At 18.3% G+C, this 16,717-nt stretch overlaps 1 protein-coding gene across 1 annotated transcript in view; it reads left to right on the top strand.

Moving 5' to 3' along the window:
* The first annotated feature begins 3,393 nt into the window (after nucleotides 1-3,393).
* Nucleotides 3,394-16,717, top strand: part of LOC100576498 — a 320,653-nt gene continuing 307,329 nt past the window's right edge. Inside the window, exon 1 of the mRNA XM_026440209.1 lies at nucleotides 3,394-3,714. Within this exon, the coding sequence (XP_026295994.1) occupies nucleotides 3,654-3,714 (61 nt within the window). The 5' untranslated portion in view covers nucleotides 3,394-3,653. The remainder of the gene's footprint in view (nucleotides 3,715-16,717) is intronic.

Below are 16,717 nucleotides of genomic sequence, written 5' to 3'. Positions count from 1 at the left end.
TTTTTTATAATATTCTTGATCTATATGTATATTCTCTATAAATTTAATTTAAAATAATAATTTTTTTTTATGTTAAGAAAATTTGATCCTTTTACTATTAGTTATAGAAAATTCGCGAGAAATTTAATTATATATTTTTCGATATTTTTCAATATGAAGAAAAAGAATTTATTTATATTAAATTTTGAAACAATATTTTCAAAAAATATACGATTTTAATGAGATGTTTTTGTTAATTTAAAATCATAAGCAAATTCATTTTCTCGAAATTTATTTTTATCAAATAATTAATAAACATTTTACATTAAAATAATATTATAGTTATATATATTAAAATAAATGGTAAATAAAAATTATGTAAATCATTGAACAAATTTAAGTTTTTTTATATTAAATTTTATTATATTAAGTTTTTATATATTATTCCTAATAAAAAATTTTCAGCCAAATATAACTTATAACTTTTATACTATATATTATGAACAAACTTTTATATATTACAAATAGAACAATATAAATTATATATTATACATACAATATAACATATATTATACAATATAACAAACAGACAAGTAATTGGAAGAAAACATTTTGTTAGTAGAAATCGTAGAAAAAAATATTCATTTAAAAAAAATGAACAAAAAAATAAAATAAAATTATTTTTTAAAATATTTTTCAATATTTTTCGTAACATGTCATATTTAGTTATATCTGCTTCTATTATGTTAGTATTGAAATTAACTTTATTATTTCTTATATTACATTTCTTATATTTTATATTTATATATTATATTATTACATTTTTGTAAAAATCTTTACTCTTAATACTTTCTTTAATATATTTGTTACATAAGAAATCTATAACTAGAAATTTAAAGAATAATTTTTTAGACTTTAAGACTCAAAATAAGACAAAAATCAAAAATAAACAAAATTATAGTTTAGATATCATTGTGCTTTTTATTATTTATTATTTAAATTATCCTATTATTTGTATAAAGAAATTTATTTGTACTCAACGATTTTTAATCAATGAAATTAAAAAAAAATGCTTAAAACTAATATTTATATTATTGATTTTCGTATTGATTTTGTTTTGAAGAATCATATTTCATATTTTTTAAATCTAAAGACAAAAGTTATTTTATAAATAATGAATTTTTAACGAGTTTATCCAATAAAGATCAAAAATATTTTAAAATGTTTATGCATAGAAATTGCAATTCGAATATATTAATATTTTTTTAATGATTATTTAAAAACAAAAGTTTAGCATTTTTAAATTTAATTAAAAAACAAGGATCATAGAAGTATAACATATAAAATTTTTAATTAAAATTTTTAAATTAAATAAATTTAATTTTTTTCTAAAAATGTTCGATTTTATTAATATTACAATATACAAATGTTAATAGATTATAAAATTTTAAACTAGAAAATATTGAACTAAAATAATACACTAAATAATTAAACTAAATAAATAAAATATACTATATAAATAATAATGAAATAATTGAATTAGAAAAAGTGAACTATCTAAGGAACTGAAATTATAATAAATTAAAAAAAATGTTAATATAAAGATCAAAATTTATATAAAGAGATTAAAAAATGTTAATATGAAAGTCGTTTAGATGGAGATACAATATTAATTTTATTATTATTTTTCTTCGCTTTCTATAAATGAACGCGTAAAATATAATTTTAAATATATAATTTTTCATAAATATATATGAAAATCAATTTTATCTTTTCCAAATAGAATTATATAATATTTAATATATTAAAAAATATTAAGTTTTTATTTATATTTAAAACATATTATTTTGTTAATTTATATTTTAACATAAAGTTTATAAAATTTTGTATAAAAAGTAAGAATCACGCGAAAAAATTTTCTATTCATATTTTTGAAAATTATTTTTTCCTTTGTAAGACATTTAATCATTTGTAAGATATTTTTTTTAATTAAAATTAATTTTTATAAATAAATATTTTTTTATAATTTACTTTGATGATATATTAAATTTTGAAAATATCGAATGCATTCATTCATCAATAATTAAAAATTTCTGATATTTAAAGAAATCGATTAGTTGCTTTCCAGATGATATGATATACATTCTGAAAATTGAAAGTACGAATTGATTTTAAAAAAAATAATTTTTAATAAATATATAGGTAATATAGTAATTATTTTAAACTAAAAAAGAAACATGATTAGTATACTTTAAATAATCTTTCCTAATAAAAAACTTATTAGTGATTTTCAAAAATATATACATAAAATATTAATAAAAATACATGAATTTTGATTATCTTTAGAATTTTCAAATTTAATTATTTTTAAGAATTTAAATTAAGGATATTTACAATTAAGGATATTTTCATCTATCATAATCTAAAAATGAACATTATATAATCTTTAGCGAATTTTTATAAATTATTTAATAAAAGATAAATAATAAATAAAAAATAAACTTGTAAGATAGATACTAAAGATTGATTAATGATATTAATAATCAATCAAATTTGGATAAGAAGTCAACAATTAAAGATTTTTAAGAAAAGAAGAATAAAAATGTATTAAACATATATATCTTATTTTTTTTCACGATTATCAAAATATCATATAAAATAATTTATATCATATCATAAAATTTTATATCAAATTACATGAAAAATAAAATTTATAAAAGAGATTAAGTTATTAAAAACAGATTAATAATTAATAGAAGAAAAAACTTTTTAAATCATTGTTTAAAATTGGAAATAACTGCAAAATTCATCTAGCCTATTTCATTAACATCGACTTAATAATCATATCATAAAATATCACAATCGAACACGGATATATTCATGAAGTTAAAAATGGAGAATTATTGGAAGCTTTGGATATTGATATCAAATTGTAAAGTTTAGAATAGTTCATATTGGTCATAGCGGTACAAATACTCGTTTTCTGTATATTAACTCAGTTTGAAGATATGGAAGATAACTTTTGCGATTCGAAATGAAAGAGAGCTAAAGTTAGGTTTAGAAAGAAAAAGACAGAAAAAACAAACGAGAAAGAAGAATGTGCATGATGCGATGTTTTAAAAAGTGTGATAAATTGACACATAAATGCATATAGGAAGCTCGCTAAGGTCGATTAGGTAAGAGAAGAATGATCGTCCTGATGGAAAAATGAACGAGAAAAGCGATGCAAACTGATTGTTGGAAGCGTTAGATAGAGTTTCGGGTGAAAGAAGGCCAAAAGAGGGTGAGAGTGTCAGGCGAGATTGTGTGGTGGTGGGAAAGCTTTGGATATATGAAGTAGATATGGTGGCGCTGGTAGCGGACGCGGGCTAGAGGTAGGGAGACCAGAGGATACGAACCTTGGATAGCGAACACTGACTCAGTTTGCTTTCGTTAGTCTTTATGGAAGGTTCGTATCAGTATTTTATGTGGATCGTTTTAATGCACGTTGCTATTTTTCCTATCGATATATTTGATACAATCAGGATTAATTTCTTCGGTGGTAACGACAGGAGAGAGGAATGTGAGTTACCGTGTGTTAATGATAATGCGTGAATGTGATCGTGATACGAACAGAGATCAATTAGACGAAAGGTGTACTCTGTCGTGAATAAAGTGTCAAATGCCAGCGGACAATGAATACGATGATACGAAGCTGGATCCTCTGCAGTCTATTTCTGCTGGGATACATTCAAGGTTAGTATAAATCTCTTTTATTTATCGGATATCGTATATTAATCATTATCGCGCATCATCTGATTCGTTTTTCATTAGATAAAATATATAATAAAAAATATCAAACAGCTTTAATTTGATCTGTTATTATTAAAATGTTGACATTGCTTTAAATTTATTAGATCAATATTCGAATATTGAAATAAATGACAATATCGTTATATATATTTTATTCTAATTTCGTAATATTCGATAGAACAATTTGCAAATGATCAATAAAATCAATAATAAGAAATTGTTTGTAAATATATTATCAGTTTTCTTGGTTAATGTTTTTTTCTGCATATACACGCGATATGGCCACGTGCGTTATCTCGTTGAGCTTTTGGCATTTTGTCACATGAACAGAACAACACTGTTTCTCTTCCTACCCTTTCCACTAACTGATGTTTTTGTGATGTGACAACTAGTTCAAATAAATTGCATTTTCTCTGAAACAAGTTTAAAATTTTAGAGAAATACTGATCGCACATTTGTAAATTATTATTGTAAGATAAAATATAGAGAAAAAATTCTGGAATTCTATAATAATAAGATCATATTCTTGATAAATACTATTTTATTGAAATTTTATCACGTTGTTTTTCGAAAAGTATTTTTAAGTGGATTCATAATTCAATGATCTGATTTTTTTTTTATGCATTAATTCTTAATGTTGTGACATTGTTTTCAATCTATTTGATACATTTTCATTGTATCAAAATAATCTAATCTTAATAAATTTTAAAAATAAAATAATATCCAAAAAAAGCAGCGTGGCATAAATTTTTATTTTGTTTTATTTCTATTCTACGTGTGATATTTTTTTATTGATAGAATGTTTTTGTTTCGTAGAGATATAGAGATTAAAAGTAATAGTAAGAGTATCGTTTATTGAGTTAATTTTCAGATTTTTTTCTTTGACTTGTAATTATATAAAAATGTTCAATTTTCAATTTTGATTTTTTTCTTTCTTAGTTTTTTATTTCTTTATTGGTAAAGAAAGATTACAATGAAATACTATACTATATATATTAATTGAACATCCAACTTCGAAATTAATTTTTTATACGGAGAAAGAAACGATTGTAACGATCGTTTCTGCTAAATTAAAATATAATATGATATAATTAAAGAGATATCGACATAGAAACTGTTCATAAAAATTTAAAGTTTTTTTCTATAATTATCCAGCTTGTTTTTTATAATCAAGAATTCGACTGGAATAAACTTGAAGAAAAATCAGAATTCGTGAATTTCCACTGTTCCTCACTGTTGACGAAGAATGAAGCATGAGAAACGGTTCTTTTCATTATTCTAACTTTTTCGCGCATTTCTTAAACAATAGAGATGGAAAACCATTTTGAATGATCGTGATCCTCTTATTTCAGAACAGGATGGTCAATGCAGATTTTTGTTATTTCTCTTGACTCTTGTTATTTAAAATTATTCTTTTTTTCTTTCCTTTCTTTTATATAATTTATAATCTAATCTTATCATTGGAAAAATATAAAATTTATAAAAATGGAATCTGTCTATCATTTTTTCCTTAAAATTATATCCCTTTATGCACGATTTTTCATTCACCATATATGGTCACCATCATGTGCTAATCGATATGGTTTGAAAATTCCGTACATTGAACGTAGCTTTGGAATGATCGTCTTTAAACGATATGATACATTTAAATTGCAGGATAATACACTGTAACTGCAGTTGCATTGTAATTGCAGAATAACATATGTCTTTCTATATTTATTATCAATTTCTCCTTATGAAATCTATAAAAATTAATACGACGACATGATTGTTTGTATTTTTAGATTTAATATTTTCATTCAAAAATATATAGAAATGATTATTTATTTGTTTATATTTTTTGAATTTTTTTATCTTATATTGATTCCTACGATGTTTAGATTAATATTTATAATATAAATATGATTTTTGAAATTTGAGTTTTTTACAATATATATATATATAAATCTGATATATATAAATCTTAGCATATAATGTGGACAAATAGTGAAAATACTTATTGATGAAATTTAAACTATACTAAAATTACACTATATTATACTACTATACTACTATATACTATAGTACTATATACTACTATAACTATACTATAATTAAACTATACTAAAATTGTTATATGTTTTATATATATATATTCTATATATATTATATATATATATATATTCTATATATATTATATATATATATATTCTATATATATTATATATATATTCTTATATAATATAAATTTTATATATTCTTATATAATATATAAATTATTTAATTAAGAATTCAAATTGTGAATTCAAAATGTAGATATTTTTTTTTATTTGATTCTCCATGTATTCTTTATGAATAGTTTCAAATATTCAATTTAAATTATTAAAAATATCTTCTCTATTGTTTTAATCCAGAAAAAAGTTGGAATATAGTAAATTCTATAAATTTTCAAATTCAAATTCTATAAAAGTTTATGCTTTTTATCAAATATTTATGTAATATATATTTTGAATTATCATATTGAAAATTGAATTCTTCGTTTCTATTAGATTTTTCTTTAAAATTTATATTTTTTATTAGCATTTATATATCATTAAATAAGTATATCTAATTTTTGAACTAACTAAAAAAAAAAAAAAATGTATGATTTATAATTTTAATAATCAGAAGATCAAATCTAACCATTATAATAAATAACTTTTGAAATGTCTTTGTTTGTACTCGACAAATCAAATTTTTATTCTTAATAAATAATATTTCATAATTCGATTACGTATTTATTGATATTAATCATTGATAATTTGAAACAAAATTATTTACGATAATAAAATGTTAATAAATATTAATAAATAAATTCAAAATTTAATAAAAAAAAGAATTATTATTTAATCGAAATAATATTTCCATGTGACATTTGAAATTAAAGCGAAAAATATTAGTTTTTAATTAACTATTTTGTACAATAGAAATTAATTTTTCTTGTCGATAACTATTATATATAATCAAAATAAAATTTCCATCATTAATAATTATTCTTACCAAAAAAATTTTTATTTATAATAGTTATTTGTAAAACTTTAAAGATTTATTAAATGTGAATTTTTAAAAATTTTCTTTATATTTTATGATTTTTATCTTTATTTTAAATAACAAATAGATTTTTTTAAATATTGATTTTAATTTTTATTCTTTCAAAATATTATTGGAATAATTTTTATTTTTGGCCTCTGCTTAAAATAAATTTTGAAAAGAAAAATATCATAAAATACACTGTATATATTGTAATAAAGATAAATATTTAAAGAATGTCTATATTAGTGTCTTGAGTTTTAATTCTTTGATTTTGGAGTTAGCTTACTTAGCACGAGTGCCGATTAAGATTTTTCTAATAACTAACTCGAACAATTACTTCAAGTTAGAAAAATAAAAAATCAAATTTATTGAGTCAATAAATTTATTGCATGAAATATTACTTATAATTTAAAAATATAAAGATTTTAATTATATTAATTATGCAGAACAAACGTTTTATCTATACTAGACTATACTATTTTTAAAATGTTTTTAAGATTATTCCATGAGAGTCTACTAACTTTAATTATGTTCTATATATTTTAACGACTACATTTAATTAGGGAGAAGCTATTATAACTGCTTTCGGGCCTTCTTTCCCCTCTTCGAATTAGCAAAAAAGAGTGAGGCCCGAGAGGATAGAATCAACCCTTGGGAGATAACCAACTTTAAATCATTTCCCTTTAGTGTGTTCGCGGTGGGATGTGCCCTGGAGAGAAGGGTTAGCCATCGGTGAGTGGCTGTCTGGCGATTTCTCGCTGGGTCAGATCCGGACGTTTGAAATTATGAATAATTCCACAGGACCCATGATTCTTTGGTTAATAATCTTGTGGTGACATGCCGATCTAGGAAATTAGAAACTTTTCAATTTTCTAAATGTTTGAGGACAAATCTTTAAACTGACAAATTCCAAAAATTCTATCTAATAATCGCATTATAAAGTCACCTTTTTTTAAAGTCTTAATAATAAATAATATTAGTAATAAATAGTAATCTTTAGAAATAGTAAATATCATATTTAGACACTGTTAAACTGTTAAACTTCTCATTATAGAATTCTTAATACTCGTGTCATTCTTCAACATTCAGATAAGAGTTCTTTAGAAATTATAAAAGAAAATTTTCATTTCGAGTTTGTTAAAAGTTTATCATGAAATCTGTCATAAAATGGAATTTAATATGATGATCCAAACTTGAACAAAGTTTCTGTCTTACGAATATTTCTTTTCTTATTTAAATTTTTTCATTTCTTATATTTATTTTTCATTAACTATATATCATTAACTATATTTCCCATTCTTTATTTAACTAAAATCAATTATATAGAATTAATTTCGTTGAACTTTATTTTGTATAATTGATTTCGACTAGTAAAATGTTAAATGAAAATCAGATCTTCAAACATCGTGATATAATCAGAAAATTTTCGTTTTTTCCTATTTTCTTCTTTTTATTTTTTATTTCAAAATATATCTATCTTTCGATTTATTGTTTCGTATGATTTTTTTTATACGAAATGATCAATTAAAAACAATAATAAATAAAAAACCGATATAAATTATAAAAATATTTATTTTAAATTGTTTTATTATTTTAAAAAGAAATATTAATAAATCTGTGAAAAAATTAACTCCGATTTTGAAATATGTTTTAGAAACAATATTTTAAACAATTTTTTTCTATACATATAAACAATAATTACAAAAAGATACAAATATAATAATATAAAATAAAAAATAAATAAAGAAAGCAAATGGATTTATTATAAATAATAAAAATTAATTGTAAATATAAAACATATCAGTAATTGTAATTTTATTTGTCTAAGGATTGTTTTATATTTATTCAAAAAGTTCGCAAAAATTCTTCGGGTGAATAGAAAGATACTAACAACAATATGATGATTTCTGCTCAGTATATATTCATAGATTATATATTCATAGATTCAAATATTGATTATAATTGAGATATTTCAAACTTACTATCTTTCATGAGATTTCAGAAAAAGCTTTTTTTGACTGATTTTTCCGTTATTAATATATAGTAATTGTCTGTCATCGTTAATAAAAAATATATGATGCATGTTTATACACATATTTATGGTCGCATATATATAAATGAAATTTTATATAATTGTAATATTTTATTTAATTTATTTTTTTTTTTATACAAACAAAAAGATATCATTTTTTTATTCTTTGTATTGATTTCCCGCTTTAATGATAAATGAAGTTGTTTAAAAAAAAACGTATGATGAAATAGTTAAAATTGAAGTAAATTGAATAATTATTTATTATTTATGTTTATTTTTGGATGATTTCCCAATATTATCTTTTATTTTATGTTTTCAGAGATTTTTCATATTTACTAATATTTTTGACCAAAATGTAATAATCAACTTTCAAATTTATTATTCTAATGATAATTGCATATTAAATATTAATTTTTGTTGAATTAAGCTCTTGTTTTATACAAAAATTTAAGTATCAATAATCAAAAGAATGTGTAAATTGATATCACGTATGAAAAATATTATAATATGCATAAAAAGAAAAATTATTTAACGTATGAAAAATATTGTAATATGCATAAAAAAATTATTTAGCGTATAAAAAGTTATTTATAAAAAAAATGCATAAATCGAAGGATTTTTATCGAAATTCATCGATTAATTTTAACGCAGTGATCCGATTTAATGATCCGAAAATTGAATTAGAAATGAATATATTAATTGAAGAAAAAAAAATGAATGAGTTTAGATCAGTTGCAATTAATTTTCCATCTTTTTTCAAAAGAAAATATAAATGTATAAATGGTATGTAACTACATTTAATTGTTTACAAATTTAACTAAAAAATTGCCTTAAATAAAATTCTATTTAAAATCCTTTTTACGAATAAAAAAAATACTTCAAATATTTTTTTCAAGGAATTAATTAGCAATTAAAATTTGTTAAAATAATTTTAATGTGTAGATAACTATAAAAAATTATCATGATATATGTTACTTACTACTCGTTCAATAACTGTGATCCTATTATTTATTACTAATTAATTATATTACTTATTGTTAATATAAATTGAATTTTTTTTAATATTAATTTTTTTACTTTTTTTCTTTTTTTTTATACTTATACAGTTATTTTGTATACTTAAAGTAAATTTTCATTTTTTAAAATTAATTTTGAAATTCTAGAATTCTAGAATTCTAGAAACACATACAATATATTATATATATGCTTCTAAGTTATTATATAAATCTCAATTTAAATAAAATTTTTTGTAGTTTAGTATTTATAATATGTATATATATGTATTTATAATATGTTTATAATATATTTATATTAGGTATTTATATTTATAATATATTTAATAATAAATAAGCAAATGTTACTGACAGTTAGAATAATTCTATAACTATTCTAAATGGTAATGGCAAATGAAAAAAATTATTTCTCATTAGAGATTAACTTATGACAAAAAATCCATGTTAATTAAAGCATGTTTTACATCTTTTTATAATCTGCATTTTGTCATTTTTCTCATTTGTATCGCGAAAAGCTTCATATTATAGGGATGTCTTTCTTATATGTTGATGAAGTACAATTTCATATTCTATAGTTTCATCCAAAATCATTTTCATCTGCTTCAAATAGATGTATCGTTGTATCATTTCATTATTTTTTTATGTCTTTTTAGAATTTTCATTTGTATTTATGCATACTTTTTTTTGAATCTGAATATTTTTATTCATCATATAGAGTTTGTTTTAGTAGTTTGTTTTAATTTTATATAAGATTAATTTTCTTATACTTATATATATCTTATTCTCTATATTTCTTATACTTTCATAAAATCTATTTATTTCATATAAAATGTAATAATCTAAAGTTTAATAATGAAGACTCATACAATTTTAATATAATATCATAAAATTGTATTGATTAGTTAATTATTATTGATTAATTTCATTAGATATGGAAAATTTTTAATATACAATTGAGATGATATCAAGAGTAAATATTTATAATTTATAAATATTTTTGTTAAAGAAAGTATTTTGTTAATTCTTCTGTTATATAATTAAAAATAAGAATAATTGTATAATTGAATAATTTATAATTTATTTATATTGTTTATATTTTGTTAGATAAAATTTAAATCCGTCAAATAAAAATTAATGATAGAAAATTAAAAAATTTTTTCATTCTTCTGAAACAAGAAAAAAATAAGAAATATGATTCTTTTATAAATTATTCATTTTCTATCAATTAGTTCAGATTTTTGAAAATGAAAAGATAAGTATATATATGTAAGTATTAGAAATTAAATAAAATTTAATATAAATATTTCATTGTAATATTTTCAATTGTTGAAAACAATTTTTCAATTGTTGAAAATCAAAAGAAAATTAAGTAGAGAAAAAAGAAAAAATTTTTATGAAATTAAAAATTTTTAACATTTGATTGAAATCTAAAAAAATTAATTGTTACAAGATCTAATGCAAACTCGATCGTTACAAACTCTAAAGTAAAAAAATATTGCGAAAAAATGGCTTAATTTTATAAAATACTGCTGGATTTTCTATAATATCTAGTGCAATCATAAAATTTTAACTTATCCACATTGCAAATAAAAATCTGTAAAACGCCTTAACTAACTTAGACTACATAAATCTTTGTTAACTGAGGATTACTTTTCATTTTTTACATTATTCCTATTAGTATATTACTTAATATATACCAATAGGTGTATATTACTTAATATATATAATAGGTATATATACTATATACTATATATGTATATTACTTAATATATACCAACAACAGAAATTTGAGATTTAAGAGAAAATTAATTAATCATAAAAAAAATATTCAAATTGATAAAAATAACAAAGTTTTATAAAAAATTTATCTTTCTATGAATTTGTAATACTCTTTTGATATATCCCGAAATTTATTTTTAAACCGAGTGAAATTTTTGTTATTGATATGTAATAAAAAACAATTTTTTTAACTGTCAATTAATCTTCTTCTAGTTGCGCATATTTATTTTGCAATTGATTGTGATACTATATCACTATAAAAAATATTTGCATATGTATTTATTGTAATCTTTATATACCAAGTATATATATTCAAATATATTTTACATCATATAATTTTATTTTCATTTAAAAATGAAAAATTAAAATTATGAAAATGAAATATTATGAACATGATAAAAAACGCTGTTTTGAAAAATAGTGTATACATATTTATTCTATTATATATTTATTCTATTATTATTATTATATAATAATAATAAATATATATAATAATGTATATTATATATATATGTTTATTTATTTATTTATTTATTTATTTATTTATTTATTTATTATATATAGTATATAAAATTTATTATATTTATTGTAATCATAGTATTTTAGAAATATTTTACTATATTTAAGAATATTTTAACTTTCTAATATTCTATTTTTAATATGAAATAGATTATAAAATTATTTACATTTTATATACATTTTTTATTTTTATATTTTATTTACATATTTTTAATATTTCCTATTAATAAATAAATATCTAGTTCATGTAAAAATATAAGCTAATTATTATTTATTTATATTATGCTTGAAAATAATTTTGGCAGGAACATATTAAACATTATTTTCACATAGTAATTCCATACATTCTTTTTCTATAAAGTAATTTTATTTTAGAAAGATTGATGATACATTCAATTAAATTTTTTTAATTTTATGAACTTTTATTTTTGATTAATTTTATTTCTAGCCAAGTGTTATTTCTAGCCAAGTTTTTTCTAATAATAAATATAATAAATAATAAATATAAAAAAAAGAATGAAACAGAAAAAAATTTGTAATATCCTTTGTTCAATATAAAAACTTATTATATTAAATTTTTTTTATAGATATTTTATAGATATAATATGAAAGCATTTATGTTATATAAAAGAAGCTAAAATGTAAAAAAATATTTTAAATATTTTCTATCAAAGACTTACAATTTTTTTTTCATAGAATTTAGTTTATTTAAATTTAGTTTAATTAATGTAATTATTTTTTATTTTTTTATTATTCATTGTTATTAATTAATATATATAATTATTATAACTATTTTCGTTTATAACTATAATTCGTTATTATAACTATAATTCGTTTCAATATTTATTTCTAATTATATGTTATAATTTGTTATAATATTTATTTCTATTTCTAATATTTGATTTCATTATATTTGATTTTTTTATTATATTAATTTATCATATTTCTTATATTTTCTATAAATAACATTCGAGATGTTTTATAAATTATAAATTTTTATAAACTAATATTAAAATATCTTTAATTTTAAGAGATATATAGAGACGTTATAATAAGAATAAGAATAAAAAATAAATTATGTTTATGTATTAAATATGTCAAAAAGAAATATTTATAAATATAATATAAATATAAATATATTTCAAAATATTTTTTAATTTTTGAAGTTATAAGATCTTGAATATTACTATATAATACATAGGTAATTTTAAAATATTTTTATTTAATAATTTTAAAATATATATAAAAATATATATATAAAAAATATAACATTCTATTTAAATCTTTAAAAATCTTTGTTTCTTCTAATAAAAAGGAAATAAACATTCTGTATATTTATTAGAAATTATGCGATTCTACAATTATTTCTTACACAATTTATTCGAATTTCAAATTTCTATTTGATTGTCTTTGATTATTAGTCGAAACTAGTCACAGAATAATCTTGCGTTGAAGATTATAAGTAGCAATTAATAATATGCAATATTATGAATTATATATATGAGTATAATATGAATTATCTGCTTGTATATTGCATCGTAAAATAAACAACGATATAACATATATATGTTCTCAAAACCGAATCTATTTTAATGGAGATACGTGATTATCAATAATGAGAAACGCTAATGAAGAAGCGTGTAATAATGACAAGACTATATAAATTCGACAATTACATAATTAATATAGCTAAAATAGTAAATATAACATAAATAGTAAATATATAAAAAATGTTTTCAAAATTGTACAAGTAATGATTTTATATACCAAAAAAAAAATTTCAAAAAAAAATTTTTTTAAATCGTTTAAGATTTTATTTTTAAATAAATTAAGTTTGAATATTTTTCAAGTATAAATGAAATTGGCTAATTAAATACAAAAAAAAATATTATATTATCATAGACCATTACTTTACATATAGAAATAATAATAAATAGAAAATATAAAATAAAATTCTATTGTTTATGCTTCCATTTTTAAGAAATTAAACATTTATGATCAAAAAAGTGTATAAATGACTAATTTTAAATTTAATTTTTTCTAAAACTAAATTTTAAATGATAAAATTTATTTTATATTATTTGTTTATTTTCACACATCAAATTTTTTTTTACAAATAATTCAATCATGTCTAATCGAAAATTATTTATTTATATTTATAAATCTATTTCACTTATATTTAAAAATCTATTTCATTTATATTTAGAAATTCTTCAAATTTAATTTATTTTATTTAATTTACTAAAAATGAAAGATGTTATTTTTTTTTTTTTACTTATTTTTTTGTATATATAATTATTATGTAATCGATTATATAATTATTTTCGAAATATTCTGTATATATTTGAAAATATACATAAAAATATAAATATCAAGTAAATTTATTGTGTTTTACACTTATTCTATTGTAATAAAATTTATTATATTGTAATAATTTTGATCTTTAAAAATATTTCATATATATTAAAATTTATTGAAAAATAAAATTTTTTAAATCATTTTCAATAATACGTATATTACAATAAGATACCTATACATATATAAATATCGTATAAAAAAAATCAAAAAACATTTTGATAACTTTTTTTAAATAGATTATTGTTGTCAGGTTATTATTTAAAGAAATAATTTAAATCTTTCTAAAACATGATAATATTATTAAATTAAAAAAAGATAAAAATTAAAAAAAAAAGTTAAATAAATTCTTGAAATTTCATTTCATCACTATAATATTAAAGAAAATAAATAATATATATTAATTAAAAAAATTACAAATTATATTACATAAAGCAATGTTACATTTAAATTTCTATATATTTTAATCTGATTGTATAAAACTACGCATAAAGAGCATTATTGCGTGATTATATCTTTAGATATAATCATATTATATATTTAGATATAATATATATATATATATAAATTATATATCTTTGGATCAATAACTAAAAATGTAAAAGTGTAAAAATGATTTTAATCTGAAAATCAATATTTTTATTATTCTATACATCATAAAGATAAAAAGTTTCAAAAAAATCATAAATATCAAATGTTCTCTTAAAAAAAGAAAAACTATTTATTATCTATTATATAAATATTTATTATTATCTTTATTGCAATTTTGATCTATTAAGGATTATTTTATATTTTATTTTTATATTCATTGATCTATAGAATTTTGGAAATATTTCGAAAAGTTATGATATTATGATAATAAAAGAAAAGAATTCAAAATCTTGTTCTCTATAATATATCTAAAAATTATCGAAATCGATGAGATTTTTTTCTATTTGAGTAATTATAAGAAAAGAATAAAAGAAAAATATAGGATATATAATATTAGATTTGAAGTTTATATATAATATTAGATTCGAAGTCTATCATCTATATACTACAATAAATGCATTTTTTTATATTTTATAAAAAATATAAACAAATTATATGTAAATTGAATTCAAAAACTAATGAAAATTTAATATTTTTTAAGAAAACGATTGACTTGCGATCTATGATATCTTTGAAATTTTTTATTTTTGTTATGCATAGAATACAAAGAAAAAAAAAATTGAACTTAAATTTCAAAATCAAGATTATTTTTTCACGTATTTTTATTTACAAATCTTTATCAGTCAAAAAATATAAAATCATGCTATAATAAATCTTTATATTTATTTTATATATATATATATATATCGTATATATAGAAAATCTTTAAAACAAAAATATCTTGCACATATAAAAGCAATTATTATATTGTTATAATATTATATTATATATATTATATATATTATATATATATATTATAAAAGATTAAAGAGCTAAATAAATGTTTATAAAAAAAATGTTTTTACATTTATTATAGAAACATTTATTATAGAAAACTATAAAAATTTTATTCATATCTTCATAAAATTAAAAAAATTAATTAATATTATTAAAATTATATTAAATTACATATATTTAAATAAATCTAAAACGCATAAAATATTTAAAAAATATTTAAAATATTAAGAAATAATCAGATTAAAACATTAAAAATATAAACAATAAAAATATAAGATTGGAATTAGAAATAATATTTATTTTTATCAGTTAACAATTAAATTTATTATATAAATTAATTTATTAATATACATTTATCGTATAAAAGATGAAATATTTTCAATTGAAGATTCTCATAAAGTTAATGAATTAAATAAGCTTAGACTTTGTCCATATTAATTAATTAATTCAGTTAATGAATTTTTTATTATTTGATTTTATGCCAATTATAATTCATTTTTATTTTTTAAAAGGGAAATATTGTTGATATTGCAATAATTAAAATAAATTAATATTCTAAGTAAATTATTATAAATTTTTGTTGCCTAATTTTGAAATTTTGTAAAATTTGAAATTACGTTTCGTTTTTAGTTAAGATTATTTCTTTCATAAGAATATTGTTATTATTTCTTTTCTGTCTTATCCATAAGGATAAGGACAGAAATAAAAATTATTCAACATTATTATTATCAAAGATTATTAAATACTTAAAAATTATTTCACTAAATCT

The sequence above is a fragment of the Apis mellifera genome, linkage group LG4 (assembly GCF_003254395.2).
Source record: "Apis mellifera strain DH4 linkage group LG4, Amel_HAv3.1, whole genome shotgun sequence".
Taxonomy (NCBI): Eukaryota; Metazoa; Arthropoda; class Insecta; order Hymenoptera; family Apidae; genus Apis; species Apis mellifera.
The sequence above is the reverse complement of the archived record's forward strand: the minus strand, read 5'-3'. Positions and strand labels throughout refer to the sequence as shown.